At 40.3% G+C, this 24,937-nt stretch overlaps 1 protein-coding gene across 1 annotated transcript in view; it reads left to right on the top strand.

Annotated features, from left to right (window-relative positions):
* Positions 1 to 22,881, top strand: part of si:ch211-250c4.3 (uncharacterized protein LOC100535981 homolog) — a 41,334-nt gene extending 18,453 nt beyond the window's left edge. Inside the window, exons 3-7 of the mRNA XM_054600489.1 lie at positions 7,050 to 7,211; positions 11,984 to 12,146; positions 17,272 to 17,399; positions 17,926 to 18,047; positions 21,638 to 22,881. Of these exons, the coding sequence (XP_054456464.1) occupies positions 7,050 to 7,211; positions 11,984 to 12,146; positions 17,272 to 17,399; positions 17,926 to 18,047; positions 21,638 to 21,734 (672 nt within the window). The 3' untranslated portion in view covers positions 21,735 to 22,881. The remainder of the gene's footprint in view (positions 1 to 7,049; positions 7,212 to 11,983; positions 12,147 to 17,271; positions 17,400 to 17,925; positions 18,048 to 21,637) is intronic.
* The last annotated feature ends 2,056 nt before the right edge of the window (positions 22,882 to 24,937 follow it).

Here is a 24,937-nt window from a genome sequence, read left to right as displayed (position 1 = left end):
TTGCATTCATGTTGGTCAAGACATTTCCTGTGTGAGCTGTGCTTTGAAAACCTGTTGAATATGGACAGTTAAGGTTCCTCCCTTTTGGGTAAGCAACAAAGATATTTAATGTCCTCTGTCATTATCTCTTGTTTCAAATTATTTTCCTCTGTGTCACCAGGTAATTCTATCACTGCAACATAAATATGGTCCTACATTTTCTAGCGTGCAGTTATAGGTATGATTGACTCATGGAGGTCCTTAGATCTTCAGATGTTGTTGTAACTTTTGTAGCAGAACTAGACAGTGTAAAAAGCACTGACGCCGTCCTTTGCATGACCTATTCCAGTGCCAGTGGCATGATAAAAGAGACACTGTACTCATTCATAAGGAACCCCAGGGGCATGTTACAGGAAAAAAAAGAGTTATTTTCCTGTTCACATCCAAAATGGTAGAACAAAGTGAGCTCTACCGAGAGAGCTTCCACACCTGACAGCTGTGGAAGCTGCAAAGTCATAATCAGCTGTTTGATGTTGCTGATCACATCACTGTCAGGCCTTCAGACTGTCTTTAAAATAGCCGGCAGCTATGAAGAGTTAGAACCTGTAACAGCCTTAAAGTTTTCATTTGAATGCCTGCTGTTCACAGGAGGTGAACAAATGGTGGAGATGATACTCACAAAAGGTTTAAAGCACCTAAGTAACAATCTTCTCTCCCAAAAGAGAATATTGTTTTTAAAGACATTTTTAACAGTTTGAATACTACATAATTATAATTATAATAATAATAATAATAATTCATAATAACATTACATAATACTTTTTTGCCCTACTAACTTATCACTTTATCGCCGGCAAAATACCTCCACTCATTGAATCCATGCTCTACTTTAAAACTGCGGTGGTTATGCCAAAGCCAGAGACTAATACACCTATATGGATATCAAGCAAAACCACAGCAAAATGTATTTCACCGATAAATCTGACTGGGAGTAACCACAACCTCTTTTTCTAAAGTAAAACAATTAACTATGAAGAGTTGAACTATTTTTAGTTAAACTCTAAAAAAAGAACTAAAATTTTCACTTCAAGTGAAGAGTGACAGAGAGACATTATCATCATGATGTACTTAAATCTTCTTGACGTGGTGGAGCTTTCAATTCTAATATGATGATGGATAGTTTAATGAATAATAATGCATCATATTTACTTGTGTCAAATCTGAATCGGCAACATAACCAGCAACTTTTCTATTGTCAGGTAAATGTTTTCCTCTGAAGTAGACGTAAACAGTAAGTAGTATACAGTCGAGTTGCATATTTTTTAAGTGCCTTGAGTGTCTTTTGTTATTTTGGTTAGTTATTTTGACTGTACAAAGAGTTATAGTGACATATTTCAGTATTTTTTATATCTAAACTGTATAATAAATCTATAACTGAAGGTTAGTTAACCTGAACCTGGGGCCCCAACTAAAGGGCCCCAGATTCAGGTTAACTAACAGTAAAGTCTGCCCTGAAGTGTATTTCATGGGTGTTTCTGACTGCGTGGGATGCAACTACTTCATGGTTTCTCCAGAAAGCTGTAAGCAGCAACACCTCAGGCCAAACATTAGCCCGTTCTGAACAGGCATGTTTTCAATGAGCCCTGCGATAGTTGTAAAGATGAAAAACAGTACCAGGATCCAAGGTTTACCTAATTAAAATGCCTTTTGTCGGTGTGCCACTTTCTCTGACTGCCTGTTTTTTTTCTTACTCACATGCCCCATCTGACTTCCTGCGTGTGTGTCACTCCGGCTGCTCAGATCATGAAAAGTAATGGATCATTAGGGAACCTGCCTATTTAAACATCAGCTTAAACAGAGATTCATTTTATGTTTTAAAATCATTGTTATCTTTTGCTAGATACATCTGGCAAGTCAATTAGAACCTCACGGTGCACTGGGCCCCACCGTAGGCAGCCCTGGTCCTAGGGTTCATGGCAATCCATCCAGTAGTTGTCCACCACACCCTCTAGTCTCCTCCTCAAGATCTTTAAAAACAATGTCAATCTCAAAGGCCCTTCTGGGGAGGAGGCTTTTATTGTTGCTGGCACATAGGGCAAACCATAACATGAGAGCCGGTTTACACTCAGACAGAGGCAGTAAGGTGGGGAGGGCATGCGTTACAGTTTTTCACTGACTCGCATGTCATGCAGCACCTGTTCATCTGTGCAGGGGGACTGGAGATTTTTATAGCGATACTGTCTCTGACCACCTGCTCCTCTCTCATCCAAACCCCTGCCCCCCTGTTTTCCGAAGCCCAGAGCTTGGCGGCTTACCTGGATACATCAAATACGTGTACTCACATATTTACCCGGATAAAGGCTCTTTGATAGGTCCCTGGAGCCTCTGTGAGGTAATGGCGTGTGGCAATGGCTTTTAGGGGCCCAGCATGACGGACTCTAGGGGTACATTGCTGACAGGCAGTAAGCTGGTGTGGCCCCCATGGTCATCATCACTTGTCACCACAGCTAATAATGTAATTCCTATCCTTGCTAAATGAAAACTCTGTTCAGGGATATTGGATTTTTCTTTGGACACTTTCTCTGTATTTACCCACGAGCCTTGTCTCTTCTACTCTGTTCGTCTGTCTGACTTTAAATACAACAAGAATGGATTCTATAAGCTCTGCAAGTCTTAATGCTCAAATGTTGATGATTTCAGTGAGTGAATTGCTGTCATGTTTCCAACATCTGCTAGTAACAGTGATCATATGGACCTGTTTATCTGCATATCCAACCCAGTCTCACTCCCAACTCTCCAAATACCCGTGGTTGGTCAGTGGTAGCTCCTAGTAGGTTTTTACTAGGAGCTAATCTTTTCAAACCTGTGCTTTTCTTCGTGACTAAAGAATTGCTTTTAAAAACAAATCAGTTAAGAACAGGATTATAAGTTATTTATAATTAAGAAATAACCTATTATTGTTTCTAGAGCAGCAACAGCATTACAACAGCAATGTCACTACATAACGTCATTAGTATATCACAGAAAATTAATATTAAATGTCAAAAGAATGAACAACATTTATGAGTGAAATTCATAAAGAAACACATCATATAGTATGAGTCATTCCTCCTCCCTCTCTCCTCCTCCCTCTTTACTGTTTTGGTGTAATAAATTACACAAAAATATTAAAAAGTGACAATAAAAAAAACAGTATCATTGGAGCTTATTAATACTACAGTTTTTAATAATTTAGCACTGGGCTACTGTAGAAACAAGCTGAATCCATGTAAATCACACGTAGATATAAATGGCTAACAAAAATACAACTGTTCTTAGTTTCAGGTCATTATACACTTATGAAAAAATATTTCTGCATATTATATTCCATTTCTGCCAATTAATCCCCCTTTAAATCCTACACACTGCTCTTTTCAATGTCCAAATTGTCAGATTGAATTGAATGCAGTATATAGTACAATCAAATATTCCCATAATGCTACTCTATGTTAATAATCACAAGTTGCATTTGAAAAAACTGCAGTTGTACAACCCTGTACCTGTAACAGCTACACATCTTTTCCACTTTCTGGAAGAGAACAATGAACAATAATAGCTGTACAAGGATATCAAGGATGGCAACAGCTGTACACTGAGAATGCGTAAAGGACATGAAAAGTTAAAGAGCCAAGTTTTGGTAGAAATGAAATGACATCTTTTTCTTTTTGCTGAGTACTATACCAACGAAACAATAATAAAACTACAAAAATGTGACAAACATAGTATACATTTTCATCAAAGGATCAAAACCAAATCAAAGTCAGGTGCCAAAAGTAACACTGGACAGAAGGACGACTCCAGCACACAGTGTCCTCCGTTGCTGCCTGACTGCTTTGAAAGATATACAGCAGGGAGGTGAGGCAGAAACACTATCTGTGTGTTGAAAGACGGGGGTCTGGTGGGGGGAAGCAGCGTACGTGCTCGGCTCGTACCTTCCTCCCTATCTGGATGCTCCACACATCTGGTGCTTCATTCCTTTCCAACACTGTCATGTTTAGAAAAGCACTTTGGAGGCAGATAGTGAGTGAAAGCGAGGGTCAGAGAAGGCCTCAGTTTACACAGTGACCTTGGATGTTATTGTATTATCATGCTCTTATTTTAAATTTGTGAGGGAAAAATAAATAAAAACAGATATTGTACAAATTTTCACACAAAAATAAGGCAATCCTAGCAACCAACCAACCAACCAACCAACCAACCAACCAACCAACCAACCACCAAAGTGAATAAAATTGCTCGCTCAAAAACATTTATCCCACCTGAACAGAGAGAGAGTCTCTTCAGCCATACAGATATAAAGTCAACTTCAAAATAAAAGACTTTAGTTCTTTGGCTCTATGGTTGTCATATTATAGGCTACATGAATAACCTGACCGTTAAGGTCAAAGCAGTATTTTTATGGTAAAGGTCCTATGGGGAACCATCTGAATGTGGTCTTGCAGAGAACACTTATGAGTTTTGGCATCACCCAAATCTGTCTCTAGCTACTGTGTAGCTCTGGCTCTCATTTGTTGTTAACCACTTCGGTTAACAAATATCTGCATTAACTGTCATAAAAGGCACCTTCAAAAATACATAGCAGTTGATTTGATGAACCATCTGTCACTCAAACTCTTTCTGATGGAGATGAGAGGATCATCTTTTCCTTCTAGGAAATCCTTCAGTCTGATTCATTTCTCTTCTTTCCATTAAATACTCCCCAGTTCTGATAGTATGGATGCTAATCTCTTCAGGAATCGGCATTGTTGTTTAGAACAAACAGTTTCCTTCCGTGTCGTGTCACAAACACATAAGCCACGCCCCTATCTAAATACAGCTTCCCAGGACTGCAAGCATGGCTGTTGACTCTATTCAGAACTGTTAGAACTGTAAGTTCTCAGTGATTTTCAGGAATTTGGTGAAATCCTCTAATGATGTTGAGACATTGCCATTGGTCAACTAACCTATTAAATAATGCAGATCTTCCACATATACCACGTGATGACAGGAGTTATTTTCCCTTCCTGTCCATTCACACTTTATTTCTTGTCAGTGAGCAGTATTGTCACTTTTAGTCTGTGTTAAGATCTTGATGTTTAGGCTTCAGACCACCCTTAGCTGCAGCATATTATTGACCGTCAGATGAAAACACATAACAGATATAAATTTCTCCTGGCTTTCTTCCACTCACAAGGCTTAATTTTCTTCCTCCTAAAACTAGCAGGACAAATGGGATTCCTGAACCGACTCAGCCACTAATGTTCACCTCAGAAACATTACTCTAGTATTAACAAATCTTGTTAATAGCTTAATTTCTTGTGTCAGACATGTAGCTTTTCCTATACTGGTGACCTCAGCCTGTTCCATGTGTGAGATATTATTGGCCCTTTATCCAGGAAACTCAGAGGAAGTGCAGCAGGGTGTGTGCATGTTTGTTTGCATTTTAAAATGAGGTTGTGCATGCAAAAGTGGGCATTTCCGAATCTCAGTTCGTTTTCCCGGCTTTGGATCACTCAGTGGTCTCTGTGGGTCTATGGATAAGATCTGCCCCAGCCCTGATAACGTGCCTGTCTCAGCAAGAATGGATTCTGGTTACAGACCCTCCCCCTCATCATCAGCTTCCCCCGCAGGAAGTGAGAGTCATCTCCTGGAAGGAATACCCTTCCTTATCTTAATTAGCCACCAAAAAACCACTAGAGGTCTGCTAGATTGGATGCAGTAAAGAGGCTCTGTTGAGTCAACAAAAAGGAAAACGAACTGATGAATATTACAATTACCCTTTGAACCTGATAACTGCATTTGGTGCCCAAAACTGAGAGCTTAGGAGGTCTACAGAGTTGGTTAATTTCTCCTTGTGACCCCTTCACATTACACACACAAATACATTTTTTGGGCGCTTTGAACACCACAAGTAGGGCGGCATCTAGCTCTATTAAATTGGAGTCATCTCTAGGGGCGATATCTCCAAAGCCAGGCAACTACATAAGAAGAAAAATATAAAAATTTGGTTTGGGGTAAACTATCCCTTTAAAATATAGATTTCAGGTCAAAATTTCAAGACATTTCTAAGCTGTAAATTGGCAGAACATATTTGTCCCATCTCCAAAATATGATGAATCTATTGTTATGTACTATGACACAATGAAAGTGTGAAAGAAAGCTCAAGGCACTAAAAAGTGCCTCCATAGAGTGTCCTGTGGTAACGGGTTCATGGTCAAGAGCCTTTGTGATTCACACAGGGTTTGTCCATGAGAGGAAATGAGTAATGTCAATCCTCCAGCCTGTTATGGCTGATGGCCCATTGTTTGGCCAGTGTTTCCATCACAGTTCACAGTTGCCTAACTGCAGTTTCAGTGTCAGCAGCAAGGAAAAGAGGAGGTAAAGACCAGACCCAAGTTCATATCCTGCTTTTGTTGGGACAATTTTAGGAATATTGATCATTGGATAAATATTTCTATTGCTGAAAAACTGTAGCTCCTGGGTGAGCAGACACATAAACACACATCCTACTGTGGGTTCCTGGTGATTTAGCAGTTTTAATTTGGTTTAGTTTCCATTTAGTAGCAGAGCTAGCATAAATCAAATTTGTGTTGATTGTGTTACAACACCTTCATTTCTACCAGGGACATCTGAGGATATGCCCAAGACGTTCCAGATGAATTTCAAACCAGGTTGGAAGAGCCAAAATAATCCTTATTCATGTCAAATCCTCAACATTCTCATCTGGAAATTCTAACTTCCAATAGGAGGAACAGTACCAGGAGGCAGTACGTTCCAATGCAGACCCAGGACCAATTGAATCGTAGAGATGTGTTGTTCATTCACTTTTGCCCCAAATATAGGGCCACAGGTCATTCTGAAAATGTCGCTTGCCCTTCATTGGTGCAGTACAGGTCTTTCTGCTCCACAGAGCTGCTAGCCCTTTGGAATTCAATTTATAATATGGATTCATAATCTCAGAGGCTTCTCCAACCCGACAAGAATAATACCATGACTTTCTTTTTTCTTACTACTGGTATCCTGACTAACCTGCACAACCATTGTTTGTCCAGGCACAGCAGGCGAGTTCCAACCCTCTGGGTTCTGGCCTGGGTTACCTGGATCACATCTGCCAACTCATAGAGAAGATTGGCCAGCTGCAGGAGACCAACCTCCAGCTGCAGAGGCAGATCTGCAGCCTGCAGAAGGACGGCAGGATGACGAAGACCAAAGAGGTGTGTGTGCGTTGTTCATATATTAGGGGTGTGACGTTTTTGAACGTCACACCCCTAATATAAGGTGTATAGAAAAACAGTTAAGTTTTAGAAAAAGATTCTTTGCTTACAATATGGGAACTGTAGGATTGTATGGAAGTCAATCCATACTACATACATTTGTTATTATGACTTGGTAAGGGCGCTTTGCATGAAATCTATAGGGAGTTCTCGTGTTTTAGATGTGTTGAGCTATAGGTTGTTGTCAAGGCTCCAAGTGGTTGCAAGGACTAACTGCTCACTGTATCTGTCTTCATTATTGTTATGAGTCTTATTCTGGTTGTGTTGTCTGCTTATTTAAGAATGGCGACTGAGCTGTGGTGGGATGATAAGTGGTTTGAATAGAAGGAGAAAAGCCAGGGTGAGAGGGCATTACAATGGGGGGCGCCTGTGCTGAGGGTCACAGGACGAGATGAAAGGATATTCATCTTAACCCTCTGTTCAATTCAATTAATTTATATGGCTCAATATCACAAATAACAAATTTGCCTCAGATGGCTTTACAATCAGGTCTGAAAGAGATTCTGGAGACACTGGGAAATTGGTCACGCAGATGGTGAGGTGGTGAATTGAAGCCGGATTGTAGAAATAAATGTGAGAGGCATCATTATATCTGTAATTATATAAATCACAATTAATTTCACTTCGTAATAAAATGTTACTTTGCACTTAAATATTTTCTTTTTCATAAACAGTCAAACCAGAAGTGTGTAAACTATGTCAAACTTAAAATCAAATTTCGCTTAATATTTCATCAGTGCTGTCTGCACTCCTCAGCGCAAATGAGAGACCGAACTACAGACACTCGTGGTCATCTGTGAAGCAGCTGATGAAATTATAATCAGTTGGGAAAGAAGGAGTGATCTTCCTTTCGGTAGTTGCAGGTTATTCCCCGTAGAACCATTAATCAGCAGCTCATCTCTATGCATCAACGTTCATAAGATGCTTTGCATTGACCGTTTATGGTTGAATGTGGGCGATCTAGACGGTGGGATGTGAGGCTCAACCATGCTGCCCACATTTACAGGATGATTTGGGATTATAGAATACAAGGTCCTGGCTAGAACACTGTCTGAATAATGACGTATGACAGGTCTGGTCCGCCGTTCACATCATCACCACATGGACTGCTGGATAAATGAAGGGTGGCAGCGAAATAACAAAAGCAGTTACCTCCTACAGTACACCTGCAGTGTAGCAAGTAGACCACACAGGCAAGTTAGTATTGTCAGAAAGCATCCCATAGTCAGGTTAAACATGTAATTAATGCAGTGTTAAAAATGAAGGTTGCACAGCACGCACTGTGCTCCGCTATTCTCAAATCTAACCAGGGTCTCTTTTGTATTCTAGGAACAGGAAACAATGGAGAGGGCATTCATTCTAAAGTGTTTTTTTCTCCTTGACTGGCTGTTTAACACCTCCAACAGCCTTATACTTTGCTAAAGGGTTCAGGGTCATTGGCTCACTGTGGGTGTCCCATTTGAATCCCCAACGACGTGATAAACTCCTGTGTGAGGGCTTACCATAAAGATAAGATAAGATACAATAATCCTTTATTACGTCACACAGCAGGGAAATCTGCAGGATTATAGCAGCAGAGTGGACAATGTAAACAAGCAAGAGACACAAAACAAGATTAAAACAAGTATAGTATGCACAATAAATATATGACTACAGTAGAGGAGAGCCGGTATGAAAGTAACACTTTTCACAAATAAATAACATAATTTCAAAAGATAAGATTATAGACAGAAACACATTATTGTTACATGTGTGTAATATCCAAACCAGGTGTAATTTTGTACGAATGTGGAATGATTTTGGTCTAATTTGACTTTGAATTTACATTGCCCATTCTTCCTTTTGACCCGGTCAATCCGGACAAAGGTAACATGTGAGTGGGTCAAAAGTAACAGAACGGTGTAAACCTGAATTCCTTTTTGTTGTGGGCTCTTCTACTGACATAGTTTGGCATATCAGACTCGTGTGGGCTTGAAAAAATCACTGCATTACGCCCGTCCTGTGTTACTTTCGTACCGGCTCTCCCCTTACTATTTGAAATAACTGTTGTGTTATTAATTCAGTTTCTTACTTGAATGTTCTGAAAGAAGTGCTTTTTCAGGATCAGGTTTTCCTTTGTAGATCACCAAAATAATTGACTATTTCCTTGTGACAGAAAAGGCTGTTTTTGGTAAATCTTGGTAATCTGGTAAACTGAAATAATTTATTAAACGTAAATGTTATATGTAAAAGGGATAACTCCTGGTCGGTTATTCCTATTGCTGTATAAGAACATTTAAAAAGATGCATAAAACTGAGTCAAATTCCTTGTATGTGTTCACATAATAAAGCTGGTTCAGATTCTGATTTGAAGGGACGGATATTTTGGTTTAGTTAGTGGACACCAAAATAGAGCTCATAGAGCTTACATTCATCGTGTGACCAAAAACATCACGCCACTTGAGTGGATGTGTAAATAAGCAATTGTTTTCTAACAGTTGGCCATATCAACTTAAAATTTCATGTTATGTTTCACGCCACCAAATGGACCAATTTTTTTTATTTCAGCATTAAATCCGGGATCTCGTCTGTCTGGAGTAAATGTGCAATTGCCAACAAAGTAAACCCAACAAAGAAGTACCGATACCCAAAATTACCTTTGAGCCTGTACAATGGACTTAGGCTAAATGAATTTAGCTGTAGATAGAGGGGAGCTGTGAGGCGCTGTGGTTTTCCATCTTCTTAAACCAGTGCTTGGTAAGAATGTCTGGTACATCACTGTCCTATTGTACAGCCCATTTACACTTTAAGGATTCAAGGTTAATTTATTTTTATTTGCACAACACACGGCTGCGCAATGCAATGCAGTTGTAATCCCATTCGCGAAATAAGAAAAATATAATAAGCAAAACTATCCCATTAAGATATGACTCTCTTTTCACTGATCCTTGATACACCAACGCTGTTACAGACCATACTGCTGGCAAAGCTTTGCCTCCTCCACCACAGCCTCCACCTTTTTTAGTTCAGAGTTCATCTTGCATAGCCAATGGTTGAAATGGTAATGAAAGTCTTTGGGCTAATTTCTGTATGGTGCTCCCTGTTTTGGCTTAGTTGCTGCTTGGCTAATCCAGTGAGCATTTTAAGAGCAAAACTACCAGCGCCAAGTATAACTGTATTTCTTTAGACCTTTAGAAATCAATTTTCAAACAGATTAAGTGATCATGGTTAAAAAGATTTAGGAAAAATATTATTAATTTGAACTTGACCAATTAAGAGATCAACATCTGCTTCAGTAGCAAAAGGCATTTGGGCGACTGGCTTGGCTAAAAACAATCCTAACCTTATCTTTTGCAGGCTACATTTTGTCATTTTGAAGGAAAACTGAAAAAAAGTCTGCTCTCATTTTAAAACAGAGTATTTGCAGATTAATTCCATACCCAATATGTCAGGATGTAGGCATGCATCCAAAATGAACTAATACCTGTTTTTGTTATCTTCACTGCCTTCTTGACTGCCATGTGTAAAAAACATTACTCTTTTCCATGTTTTTTATTGTGTTGCATCATTCGGCATACAGATGCTTCATAAAGAAACAAAGGAGCATCTGCAGGCCTGATCTGGTCCAACCCTGAATACCAGAGGTTTAAAATAAAAATCATGAGTCGAGGAATATAAATGACGTTGTTATGTTATAAAGCTGAGAGGGTTCTTTGTATTCATATCAGGAGAGAATATGTGTGTGTGTAGGCGGATGTGCACTTGGATGTGTTGCTTTACAGGCCCATTTGAACCTTTCCTCCACAATAGGAGAAAGGTTACTTCAGAGCACGGAAAGACATTATGTGGCAAAAACAGGAATTTACTTTGTATCATGCAGGTGGTGTGTGTGTCTGAACACCTACACTGTTTAAACAGTATTTCATACAGAGCAGACAAAAACCTGTCTCAACCCTTTGCTTTATCTGCTCCATGTGATGCTGTTGTCATAGCTTTATGTTGCATGATTGTATGTATACATGTTTGTGTGTGTGTGTGTGTGTGTGTGTGTGTGTGTGTGTGTGTGTGTGTGTGTGTGTGTGTGTGTGTGTGTGTTTGTGTAAGAATGGCTCATGTGCTATTTCAATTTGCAGATTATTTCCACACCCAATATGTCATGATCCACAAAATTAAGGCACGATACGAAATGAACAAATCCCTGTTTTGTTATCTTCACTGCCATCTTGACTGTCATTAGTCATTAAATAAACATTACTAAATATACATGTCATTTCATCTGGAAGTGATGTCATACTGTATTCCCCTTTCACATGACAAGGAAGATGTGAACCTCAATTAGACCAATGCTCTGGGATGACTCAGTGTATTGTTCTTTGTTTTTGGTAGAGAGTCATTAGATGGACATTTTTATACTGACAACAAGAGTGTATAAAGGTAATATAGTAACACAATGTCTTGAACATTTATTTTACTTTCTCTGTAAGTATGACATTTTGGGTAGTACAAACAAAATAGCATTTCAAGTAGCAGGTGTGTAAGTGTCCTCTAAGTGGACAGTATGAGCAGGACTATTTTTTGAGAGTTGTAACATGACAACATTTGTGACATATGTTACAATGTATTTTGAGGTGATTTTTCCCCCAACTAGTAGCAGTCCATGATATAAAATGCTAAATCAAGAATATTGCATTATAAATATTTTTTTGTCTTCTTTATGCCATCATTCTGAACAGGACTTTTTCCAGCATCACTGCAGCTGTGGAGCAGCCAGCCTGGCTTTCCAGGACATTCAGAAGAGACAGTCCAGAAGTGAGTTTTTGTCACCCAGTGGAACCCTCTCTGACCTATCCACCATCCATGAGGTCACCCGGCTTCCACTCATACCAACCAGGGAAGGTAATGTTATGGCATATTAGACTTAATTTGCTGGAAAAGGGAAGGAAAATATAGAGAAATGATACAACATCAAACATCTTTTAAGTAAAGGTGCCGGTGAACAAACTGGTGTGCAAACATGGTGAGCACTTCTCTGGATGCATGTGATATTAATGTTTGGGGATTTGATATTTTTTTCCATTCATTGTGTTCATATATCTTAAGCCAAACTATTTTCTTTGTGTACAGTATGTAAGGAACATATTTTCAAAGTGAAAATAGTCCTACAAGTGTGAGTTGGATGACACATATTTCACCATACAAAGCCAAACTAAATGCTAAAGAATATTTAGAGAGTGCTGGTCAGTCTAGCAGATACATTTTCAAGATGTTAAATAATCAACAAGCCACTTAATGATGTCAAAGACAGCTCAAATAAAAGCCATCATTCTCATTGGAAACGGGGACAGAGAGAGGGTTATGAGATGCAACAAAAGTCCCATGGACAAGGCAAGAAACACAAGCAGTGAAACAATCAAATTGTTAGTAAATCCAAACTATCCTTTGTATACAAGGTCCAAGGTTCATTTGTTGTGATTGTACAACAGGGTTGCACAACGGAATACAGTTTGTAGTCCTTTTTTTGCCATCTCTTGCCAGACGGCAGTAGGGTGAAAATAATCTGACTGTTGGTATATTGTCATTTAGTACCCTTTGGGCTTTTCATAGGCACCTCTTGTCACCAATATCACTGATACTCTGTAGAAGGGTACTCATGATGTTCATCCCACTTCCTGCTTCATCTTTGACCTACACTATTTAATGATGAAAAAGATAAAAATGTACTATGTTACATAAATAATTGTCTGAAAAAGTAGATCTTCGGTTGATTTTTACAAATGTCAGCAGAGCAGCATATCTAATGTTGCTGGGCAGAGTGTCAGGAAGGGTAGCAGCTAAAAGCATGTTTCCCACTCATTTTATGGGCTACTGTAGGAACTGTTAAACTTCCAGTAAAAAGACCTAAGAGCTCATGTTGGTTGATAAGGAATTTAAAAGTCCGAAATGTTAGAGGATGTTTTATGCAATGTGGCTGTAGCTCAGAGGTAGAGTTGATCCTCCTCCAGTCGCATATCAAAGGGTACTTAGGCAAGATACTGGACCCCAAATTGCTGTTTCTCAATGTGCATTAGTTAAGATCCTGATGAGCAGTTGGATCCTTGCATGGCAGCCTCTGGTATCAGTGTATGAATGTGTGTGTAAATGGGTCACGTGCTATATAAATGCAAGTCCATTTACCATTTGCAAATGGAATAATGTGCTCTTTTCCTTTGTCAGAAGTCTGCTGGGAGAGTTCTGAACTAGCTTAAGTTTCACTATCAACTTTTTTAGTAGGCCAGTGAAGAGGGCATTACAGTAGTCCAACCTGCTAGTATCAAAAGCATAAACCCCAACCCTATTTTGGCAGCATTTCTCATGTTGAAGAACGTTGATTTGGTCACACTAAATACTTATTGTTGTCTGCCAGGCGTAAGCTTGGGGAGAGATTATGTGTTTGGTCTTGTGTTTGACTATGTGAGTCTGTGCGTCTGTGATTGAGTGAGTGTTCACCTCTGTCTTTGTCCACAGCTAATCTCTCATCCTGCTGCAGCATCGAGTTATGGCTGCATTCATAATGACCGCGTTGCGGTAACTCACACTTTTTAGAACGCCTTTTATCACCTGTTTTATACTGCCATTGACTTCTCGTTTTACTAGGGGAACAATAAGCGGTCTCCTGAGTCAAAGATGGCTTTTTGCTGTCTGGCGCAAAACTCCTAAATCGGCCCTAGGAAAGGAGGTTTCAACACTGTTAGATCATCCAACACTTCTACAGTGTAATGACAGATTTGAAGCGTGCTCATTTTGGTTTTACCTCTAGAAAAAGGTGGGTAAGACAATCTGGAAGTTGTCCGTTGTGGTTTTGTCAGACTTTTTACTGCAGTTGCCAAGATTTTACTTAGGTGGGTTCAATGTGATCATATCTGGTAGAAATTATGGAACCAACGAGCAGCAGCAGGAACCGCAGGGATGAATGACTGAGCATCTTCATCTCGTACAGTGAAAGCATTGGGCTTCATTCTTAAGTGGACAGACTGTTTCTCTGCGACATAGGGTAGTTGTTTTCTATATAGGTCACTGAAACCACCATTATTTAACCTTTCGCATTTAATTACCAGTAGAATCAGCATTTAATAACCTACCCTAGTGGGATGTGTCAACAAACACACACGCACAACTGCATATCAATGTTTTAATTTTAGAGTTTGTCTGACATGTTCCTGAAATGGATCTATTACTGTAGGTATGTTATTAAAAGGCTCTAGCAGTACTCAAGTTTCACGCTATCATTATTGTTTTCAGAGCAGGTCACCGTGGCTGACAGCTGGGTGGTCCCGTGGGGAAGATGAAATTATGACTCGAGTGGGATACGGGCGGAATTCCCGGCATCCTGCTTATGGCAGGAACACATGATGTCCTGTGGACTCTGGAATGTCTTAGTTCTTCCTCTCATATGCAGGAAACTGGATCTGGAGAAGAAGTTGAGAAGTCAGGAGAGAAGGGGGCCCAGATTAGGTGCAGTGAGTGGAGTTGATGTCTCTGACTGGGCAAGGTTAAATGTTGTACACTCTTAGAAATAAATGTGTTAAGTAAAACTATATAAGATTAATTGTCTTGCTCCCATAGGATACCCCTTTTTGGATCCTGGTAGAACCTTTTCTAAAGGTTCCATATTGAGCCCTTTCAGAGGGTTCTACCTGTTGGGGTACGACTTAGGGTTAGGTTATGGTTTACATTGCTGTTGGATTTTGGGTTGTTGCATTCACTGGCAAAAAAGAAAAAGGCAATGGCGAATGGACTTGCAGATGTAAAGAACCTTTCTAGTCTTCCAACAATTTAAAATTATGTACACTACATGTCAACATTCACCCATTCACACACACTGATGGCACAGTCTACAGGAATAATTCGGGGTTCAGTATCTTGCCAAAGGACATTTCGACATGCGGACCAAAGGAGCCAGGGATCGAAATGGCGATTTTCCAATTAAAGGACAATCTGCTCTACCAGTGAGTCAAACCCCAATGCAAAAGTTTAAAAAGAGATATTCCAAATCTGTATTGACTGACTTTCATGTACTAAGGCTGAATTTACAATAAATCAACAAAGGTGTTGCAACGATAAGTGCAGGGTTGTGCACTGGTGAGAGACGTGACGCCATGCTGATAGTATGCTAGCTCCTGATTGATTCTCTGAATAGACATTAAAATAAACACATTTGCTTTCAATAACTAACCAGGATGCGATGCCTATCATATGGTGGGTTGTAAACTGGTGCTTAGGGCTAAATTGAGTGACTAAACATAAACATAACGTTATACTCCATTGTCTTTTGGTTATTCATGTTGCTCTTCTTCTTGTAGCCAGTTAAGTGATAGGCCATCCCAGCGGGAAGTTGTGTTGCGTTTCTCCAACAGTTGGTTCTGTTTGGCCGGCGCTTTTACTGCAACTACTTTGGTGTGAATAAAGCCTTACATACAAAAACATGAGAAACAGCTGTAGACATACAGATTTATCCTTTTCTAAAGCAGAGGGGCATGATAAAGGGAGGTGTGTTTACACAAAAGTGGGAGGATTGGGGAGTGGGGCGAACAGAGGCAAAAACAGGCCTGTTCTGAGTTCCATCACCATTTGTCATAACAGTCATCACTCCCTTCTCAACATGCGAGTAAAGGATCCCAACATGTGAGCAAACACTTCACCTTAAAAAAACAAACTCATACAGAGTAAATGTGGGACATACAAATTTAAATACAGGAATATCTTTTGACACATGTTGTATGTCAGAGTGACCATTTGCAGTAGGTACATGCTGACCCCCTCCTTGTTCCAAGCAGGCTTTGTAACGATACTTATAGACTGGACCGGGCCAAGTCTTTTTGGGATGGGTGTTTGGAAATCATGGTCTCATCAGTCTGGTTTCCATCAGCAGCTGTTCTCAGCTGAAAGAGCTACTGCACACTACCTGCTCAGTAGCAAACAGTTAATGCAGACCAAAGACAGCTAACTTAGTTAGTTAATTAAGCTTATATTCCTTAGGCTCCAAAGAAACACAACTTTAACAACCCTGTCTCATAAAGGATACTGTATGGTAGATATGCTAATACATTTCCAAAGAGATGTTAAGAGTTATTGTTCCTGGCTTATGTTTTGTTTATTCAAGAGTCTTTTATTAACTTAATACTGAACGCATCTGCTGTACTGACAATGTGTTATGTACTTACCTAATGTCCACTCGTGGCAACAAAAGCATTAATAACTTCTATATGGCCATGTTAAACAGTGGGTTATGGGCAGGACAATTGGTAGAAAAGATAAGTGGTTACATGAGACATGGCGTGTTTGTCTAATATTTAATCAAAACAACAATCTTTTAACTGACCTAAGCCTAACAGCTCTTGGCCAAAGGACACAAATTCCACACTCTGGTGTCAAATTCCTGTTCTTTATACTCTCACCCTCAACACCAACCACCTCCTTTAGGCCTCTGTGTGGTTCAATAAGGTGCGTGCTTCATGGACTGGATAATAAAAGCCACTGAACATAACCCGGCGGTAAAATTGTTTCGGCAAACCTAATGCAAACTTTCCCAGCAGTATGTAATTATCAATTTAAGGACACTGGCTTGGACTCAATATGCAGTGTTGGTCCTCTGCTGATCATGTAATTACTGCTGTGTAACTATGAGGCCATTCTTTGTTAATATGCCCTCAACAACTTTATAAGGTGATAATATGTCAGATGTTTTCTACTGGCTCCATTGACCTCAGGTGGCCAAACAACAACAACAACAACAATAATAATAATAATAATAATAATATTGATGATGATGCATTTAATGGCCGGTGGACCTCCATACTGCCCACTTTGCTGCTGTCAGAGAGCCGGGGATGAAAACAGGTGTGCGTGATGTCAGGCGTCAGATCAGTGCAGAGCACCAGAACAAAAACACCGACACATCACCGACAGTCTGATAATAACCTCCAAAACACACGTGGTAGTTACACACACCATGACTACCTCCTGTTTGTGATTTGTGTTTCAGATTTGAGCAGTGAGGGTTTGACACCCGTCCCACTGTGGAGGAGAGGCTTGAACCGAAGGAGTTACACTGAGGGGGAGGTCTCCTTCCTCGGGGACAGCACCGAAGGACTATCCATTCCCCAGCGCAGGGTCAGTCACGTGTTCATGCTGTAGGCCACTGCAAGAATCACATTCTGCAGTGTCTTGGTATTATGTAACAAAGGACCATCGTGTAAAGACATATGATTCTAATCAGTCTGCACGAGTTGAAAATTAAATAAAGGATTTGTCCTTACATCAAGGCTTTACGAATAGGCCGTACAAACGTACCGAGATGAGAAGACAAAACCGATAGACTGAAGGGAAAAAACAGAAAGAACTCAAGTTCATGATGAGTTGTGACAAAAAAACACACACAAAGACACACTCCAACAGACACAGTCAGTGCAACCAATGCTAGCTAGGTTATCGGTTATGTACATTTGGCTGTTTTGGAAAAAACAACATGGACTGCACAAAATGTCCAACGGTTAACTTTGCACAAATTACCCTCATCTACTGTCTGAACACACCTTAACAAACATTGAGGCCAGTGGGGGCTGCTGGCAGGGCTCTAGAACTTTGGTCACTTGTCAAAACTGAAAGTCAATTGTTGTCCTTGTGTCTTTTTGTTCAGCTGAGTGAAAACTACACATGGGGCAGAGTCAAAGACCTGGTGAGGAAAACTAAGACGAGGAACCAAAGCAGGCTGGGACTGACTTCAGCCTCACTGAAGATGTCCTGCCCACAACTCTACATGTAAGGCATACACTACAGACTACACTTTGTGCTGTGTAGTATCTATAAACTTTATATGGACCATAATATGCACCAGATCAACACAAAGTGAAAATACAACTCATGACCCCTCTCCTCATACTTTCCTTTAATTTCATTTGGGAACAGTTTTTTCTGCTTTGGTCTCGGCTGCTTGCATCCAATGCATGAAAGTCTTAATGCTGCAGCATGCAATGATATTTTATACAACCGTGTTCTTCCAACATTGTGTTAATGGTTGAGGGAAGGCATCAAGCCCGGTCCATAAAGAAATGGTACTCCCAGTTTTGTTTGGAAGAACTTTACTGGCCTGCAGAGAGCCCTGACAATAACCACATCACACACCTTTGGGTTGAACTGGAACGCTGATTGAGAGACCTGGACCTTTGTCAATGAATACAGCACTAATTGGACTGAACAGGTTGGTGTTGTACCTGCTGGATTTTTGGCCTGTCCCTCCTCAAACACCGTCTGTTGGAGTGTCGGAGATGGGACTATGTTTGAATGGAACTTTTCTAGTTATCTGGCCCCTGAAAGCACCTTACACCAGCAAGCATTAATCCATACATATACTGATGCAACGTGAACTCATCCCTAGTCAACCCCAAAGAGGCAAAGTCACTCCAGCTGTGTTTCAGAGATAATTTTTGGCTTTACAAGGTAACACCACCCGGGTGGTTACTGATGAAGGTATTAAGCACATCTTCAGTTGCTACGTCACCCTTTCCTACAGAGTAAGGAGTTAACACCTCACCTCGTACTCTGCCAGATGTCTCCGGTTGATTCATTTTTGGTCCTCCGGCCCTCAAATTCCACTATCATTCTCTGTTAATTATATCATTGACTAAAAAGACAACTACCTGAAATAAATGAATATGCTTATTCTGGATCACATGATTTGTACTTTAAGTATATACCACACTGCTTGGAGGCTTATTTAGATTTACTAAGACAGAAAAGAAGAGAAATATTAATGATGGATTTAAAACTCAGCCAAACTGCAATTTTCATTCCTACTCCGTGAAGACTTTCACGACAAAACATCATTCTGATGATGTTAAAATGTCAAAATATAGACACACAGATTCTCATATTTGAATATTTAAAAAGATATAATAGGTAAAATCATTTCATCCTGTTTTCTGTTTCCTCTAAATTTGTCAAAGAAGTATGGTACGTTGAAAAATCTTAAATCAGTTCCAGATATTTCCCTGAAAAAGGCCAAACTTTAGTGTCCCTTGTTTTAGTGGTGGTGTCTCATCCTTTTGGATTTAAATGGAACAGGGGCAAAACCACTGAAAATGAGCTGTGCCTGTTTCCTTTGTTGGTTGAAGAAAACCTAAAAAGAGATTGAATGACAGTTATTTGACTGCTGTGAAAAAAAGCTAGCATGGAGGGAAAGAAAAAGCATTTTTTGGGGTGGAAAAGTGGTGAAAGTTCAGTGACTGTTGGGCAAGAAGAAGACTGTGACAGGTTCCTGGCAGAAGGAGATACAGGGAGCTATTCTTTTTGACAGAGAGGCGGGGTCTGAGTGTGGATGAACTGTGGCTTCTCTTTATTTGAGGGGTTTAGAAGTGTAGGAATCTGTCGGGAGGTGGAGGGCTGCTGGCTCTTCAGCCCCTCCCTCTCTCCTGACGGGGGCCTGGCACGGACCCAGCGGACAGAGGAGGGGGTTGGAGAGTCAGGCCGGAGGTATGCCTGGAGGAGTGGGAGAGTTACCCCGTGGATTTAAGCTGAGTCATGGTGAGATGTGGCTGCAGTCCAGGATTCATTTGAAAGAGCACCAGCCTCCTGCTGAGACAAACCCGCCGGCAAACTGCAGCACTTCTGACTATGTGGCAATAATGGACAATATACAGTATTTAGTCAGCCACCAATTGTGCAAGTTCTCCCACTTAAAAAGATGAGACACCTGTAATTTTCATCATAGGTACACTTCAACTATGAGAGACAGAATGGGGGGAAAGAATCCAGGAAATCACATTGTAGGACTTTTAATGAATTAATTGGTAAATTCCTCGGTAAAATAAGTATTTGGTCACCTACAAACAAGCAAGATTTCTGGCTCTCACAGACCTGTAACTTCTTCTTTAAGAGGCTCCTCTGTCCTCCACTCGTTACCTGTATTAATGGCACCTGTTTGAACTTGTTATCAGTATAAAAGACACCTGTCCACAACCTCAAACAGTCACACTCCAAACTCCACTATGGCCAAGACCAAAGAGCTGTCAAAGGACACCAGAAACAAAACTGTAGACCTGCACCAGGCTGGGAAGACTGAATCTGCAATAGGTAAGCAGCTTGGTGTGAAGAAATCAACTGTGGGAGCAATTATTAGAAAATGGAAGACATACAAGACCACTGATAATCTCCCTCGATCTGGGGCTCCACGCAAGATCTCACCCCGTGGGGCCAAAATGATCACAAGTACGGTGAACAAAACTCCCAGAAGCACACGGGGGGACCTAGTGAATGACCTGCAGAGAGCTGGGACCAAAGTAACAAAGGCTACCATCAGTAACACACTACGCCGCCAGGGACTCAGATCCTGCAGTGCCAGACGTGTCCCCCTGCTTAAGCCAGTACATGTCCAGGCCCGTCTGAAGGTTGCTAGAGAGCATGTGGATGATCCAGAAGAGGATTGGGAGAATGTCATATGGTCAGATGAAACCAAAATAGAACTTTTTGGTAAAAACTCAACTCGTCGTGTTTGGAGGAGAAAGAATGCCGAGTTGCATCCAAAGAACACCATACCTACTGTGAAGCATGGGGGTGGAAACATCATGCTTTGGGGCTGTTTTTCTGCAAGGGGACCAGGACGACTGATCCGTGTAAAGGAAAGAATGAATGGGGCCATGTATCGTGAGATTTTGAGTGAAAACCTCCTTCCATCAGCAAGGGCATTGAAGATGAAACGTGGCTGGGTCTTTCAGCATGACAATGATCCCAAACACACCGCCCGGGCAACCAAGGAGTGGCTTCGTAAGAAGCATCTCAAGGTCCTGGAGTGGCCTAGCCAGTCTCCAGATCTCAACCCCATAGAAAACCTGTGGAGGGAGTTGGAAGTCCGTGTTGCCCAGCGACAGCCCCAAAACATCACTGCTCTAGAGGAGGTCTGCATGGAGGAATGGGCCAAAATACCAGCAACAGTGTGTGAAAAGCTTGTGAAGACTTACAGAAAACGTTTGACCTCTGTCATTGCCAACAAAGGGTATATAACAAAGTATTGAGATGAACTTTTGTTATTGACCAAATACTTATTTTCCACCATAATTTGCAAATATATTCTTTAAAAATCAGACAATGTGATTTTCAGGATTTTTTTTTTCTCATTTTGTCTCTCATAGTTTAGGTATACCTATGATGAAAATGACAGGCCTCTCTCATCTTTTTAAGTGGGAGAACTTGCACAATTGGTGGCTGACTAAATACTTTTTTGCCCCACTGTATGTTTTCTCACACTCCAGGGCTGAGCTGCTGTGATGCAAACCAAAGTAGTGTCCCTGATGTTCAAAATAAATACTGTAAAAAGCCAGTAGCTCACTGTAACAAATGCCTCCTCTTTTTTACAGGCCTGATCTGGAACCAGTCGAACCTGCTTGCAGAAACAGGAACTCCATGATAGCCTTGGGCCACCAGAGCAAACTGGACTTCCCTTGGCTACAATAAACATTCAAGAGGTGCGGACTACGAGTGACGTACTTAAAGGTCTAGCATCAGATACCAGCATGCAAAATGAACCAATCATCATGTAATTTGTTGCAAAAGCTGTCAAACTGGGAAAATATAGGATGATAGGGTCCAGGTGAAACAAAGAGTAAAGAAGCAAAGAGACAAAACTCTACTTTGCAAACCAACACTACAGGGCACTGCTGTAGCACTGCTGCCATTTTGGACTGGAAACCCAATTAATCTGTGGCCATGGATGTATTAAGAGACATCTGTAAATCACAGGATAATTTCTTGTGGTAAGTCAGCATCCCAATACAAACTCTGAAAAAGCCCTCATTTATATTTTTATGCTCTAAAAGTTGTAAAGTTACCCAACAGCTTAATCCAGAGTTATTTTCCTCGGCAAAATCAGAGTGTTTATATGAAACTAACTGTATATTGCAGTGAACATCAAACGTACAGGTGATATTGTCTTGAATAAGACCATGACTATATGTGTAAAATGATCTATACTGTGACATAATTGACCTGCATTATACATTCTGTGTAGTGTAGTGACTCTGTACACTTCTATAGGTTTACATTTGGATGCTGCAAAATCTGTAACAATCCAACTACTGTGAAACATTTCAGAATTTGCTAGAAAAGTGCTGTTTTTCTATGGTGGTCTAGATATACATACAGTTTGGGGAACTGAGAGCAAAAGACCCAAAATGAATATTGCAAAGTTGCTATGTCTGCTATTAAAAAACAAAACGTTGCAAGTTCGCTCATCCTTAGCATAATAGATGGAGAACAGAAAATAATTATAAAAATACCAATAATGACTTTCTTCTTAACAAATAAAGCATCTGCTTTGTTGGTTACGACAAGCAAACACCAAACAGGGCATTCCAATTTCACCATCATAGCTGGTAATGCTTCAGCAATATCGTTTGGATATTATGATACCAAGGGATCCTTCATTACTGCATGCTATTATACTCCAAAAAGGAAATACAATGTCTTAACTGTAAACTGTAATAAGTGTCAGCTCAGTCAGTAAAAGATATGTTACATTTTGTAAGACAACTGTTTTTTTTATAAATTATATCTGATGTTCATCTGCATGACATCAGACAACTGTATATGTGTTTTGTATGTTGCAGTATGCATATTACATTTATATTCAAATGTATTTTTCAATTAAAAATAATCAAAAGAATATACTCATGTGTGATATGATTTTGCTTACAGAATTGATTTTACTCAAGAGGCATGTGGAGTGATAGTACAATAAATTCAGAATAGATTGGAAACATCCTGAAAGACTAGATACAAAGATTAGAGAAGCCGACTGAAATAAGGGGTCAAAGGTTAAGGTCATATTGGCCTTACAATAAAGCATTCACAAACACAATTCAATAATGTTTCTTGTCCAGTTAATGGACCATAGCAGAACCATACAGTCTGGAGCCCTGTCAAACCTCAGCTTTCCATTCAGCCACAGATTTATTCATCAAATGAGGAGGCTGGTATCATCTTTAAACACACAGGCAATACTGTGTATTAAATCAATAAAAAACATGACTTGCTTCAAGATAACAACATCACTGTGTTGTAGTGCAGGGGAAAGCAGAGACAGGAAGGACACAAATACTATAACTAAGCAAAAAGCTAACAAGATGAGTCTACAAAGCAGGCAGGAACATCAGGCATGTTACCGGTGAACAAAACTCCATGTGACAACAAAGACAAACTGACAAAAGACATTGAGATAAAAAAGACTATAAATACACCAAGAAAGGAGGGAGATAACGGGGACAGGTGAAACTGTGGGGCAGACAATCACACAGGCGGGAAAATAAACAAAAGCAGGATGTACTACAGTACAAGGAAAGAAGGAAACAGGAAACAAACTATAACAAAAACCTGATGACCATGACAAACTGTAACCAAGGCCTAGTATTTGTCACAGTGTCGTCACAGAAGCACAGCACCCACCCTCCGCTTGCCCCCCAGGTTAACACTGTCAGCTCTGTCAGCAATCCCCCAATCATAGATATGCTCTAAATTAGTTATTTAGCAGCTTTAACTTAGAAAAAGACACCAGGAGGTGGACAGGCAGGTGTGCCGCTGGAATATGCTGTAGCAAACAACTATACGCACATAGAGCTGTGTCAATTTTTTCATTGGAAGTAACCTTAAAGACCATTGCCACAACATTTTGACTAGTCTAATTAGAATATTTAATCACGACTGTACTCCATCTCGGTGTTTCACTTCCAGGTCCCAACAGTGGTGCCTGCTACACCTTTAGAACTCACTGACACACCTAAATGGAACAGAGCCATTATTGCGTACACCTGTGCTTTTTCTGATCATTCAAACTGAAGTCATGCATAATACTAGTAGTATAAGTCATTTTTGATGACTCAGTTATATGCCTAATGAATACAAAGAGTTACATGAATGCCGGTCATGTTGTTAAATTGCTGCTTTCAGAATGATCATCAGTCTTGACTGGCCTCAGGTGGTCACAGCGAGTAACTACAACAACAACAAAAACACTGATGACACACATTGATTTTTGAGGAAATTGCTTGGGGCTTTCTTACTGTAACTTACCATACTATTGCCTTTTTTGGTTTATTCTATGCTTGTTTGAACTATTTGAATATGTGTTTATACATGCTCTGTGTGCGCTGTATGGAGGGGGCTACAGCTGTATACCATTGTTCTGTATTGCACAATGACAATACAGCTTGAACACTTGAACCTTGAAAACAATGAGCTGACTGTTTTCTAGAATTCACCTCGACAGAAAGCAAATGTGAGTGAGATGCATTCAAATGTATTCACCCACTGGGTTCTTACACCCACTGCTGCACATCACATGGTGAGCAGGCAAAGGGCAAAACGTGCATTGTGTTACAAGATATGATTTGTTATTGCAGTCATCATCTGTACCATACATAAGCAGATAAATGCTAAACTGTCATTCATCAAGTTAATGTTAAACCTGAAAGTATATTCTTGAGCTTGTGAACAGTAGTTTGACAAAACTCATGGTCCACTTGTGTTACGTTTCAGCAGAGTTTGTTGGACCCAAAAGCAGACTTAGACTCATACCAGTAAAACGATTGAGGGAATTTCCTGCAAAAAGGGGAAGAAGGGGGGAATGAGGATGGATGTGGGGGATGGCGGGGAGCGAAGCTGAA

This window comes from Anoplopoma fimbria, chromosome 6 (assembly GCF_027596085.1).
Source record: "Anoplopoma fimbria isolate UVic2021 breed Golden Eagle Sablefish chromosome 6, Afim_UVic_2022, whole genome shotgun sequence".
NCBI lineage: Eukaryota > Metazoa > Chordata > Actinopteri > Perciformes > Anoplopomatidae > Anoplopoma > Anoplopoma fimbria.
Note: the sequence above shows the minus strand (reverse complement) of the source record. Positions and strands in the feature narration are given on the sequence as shown.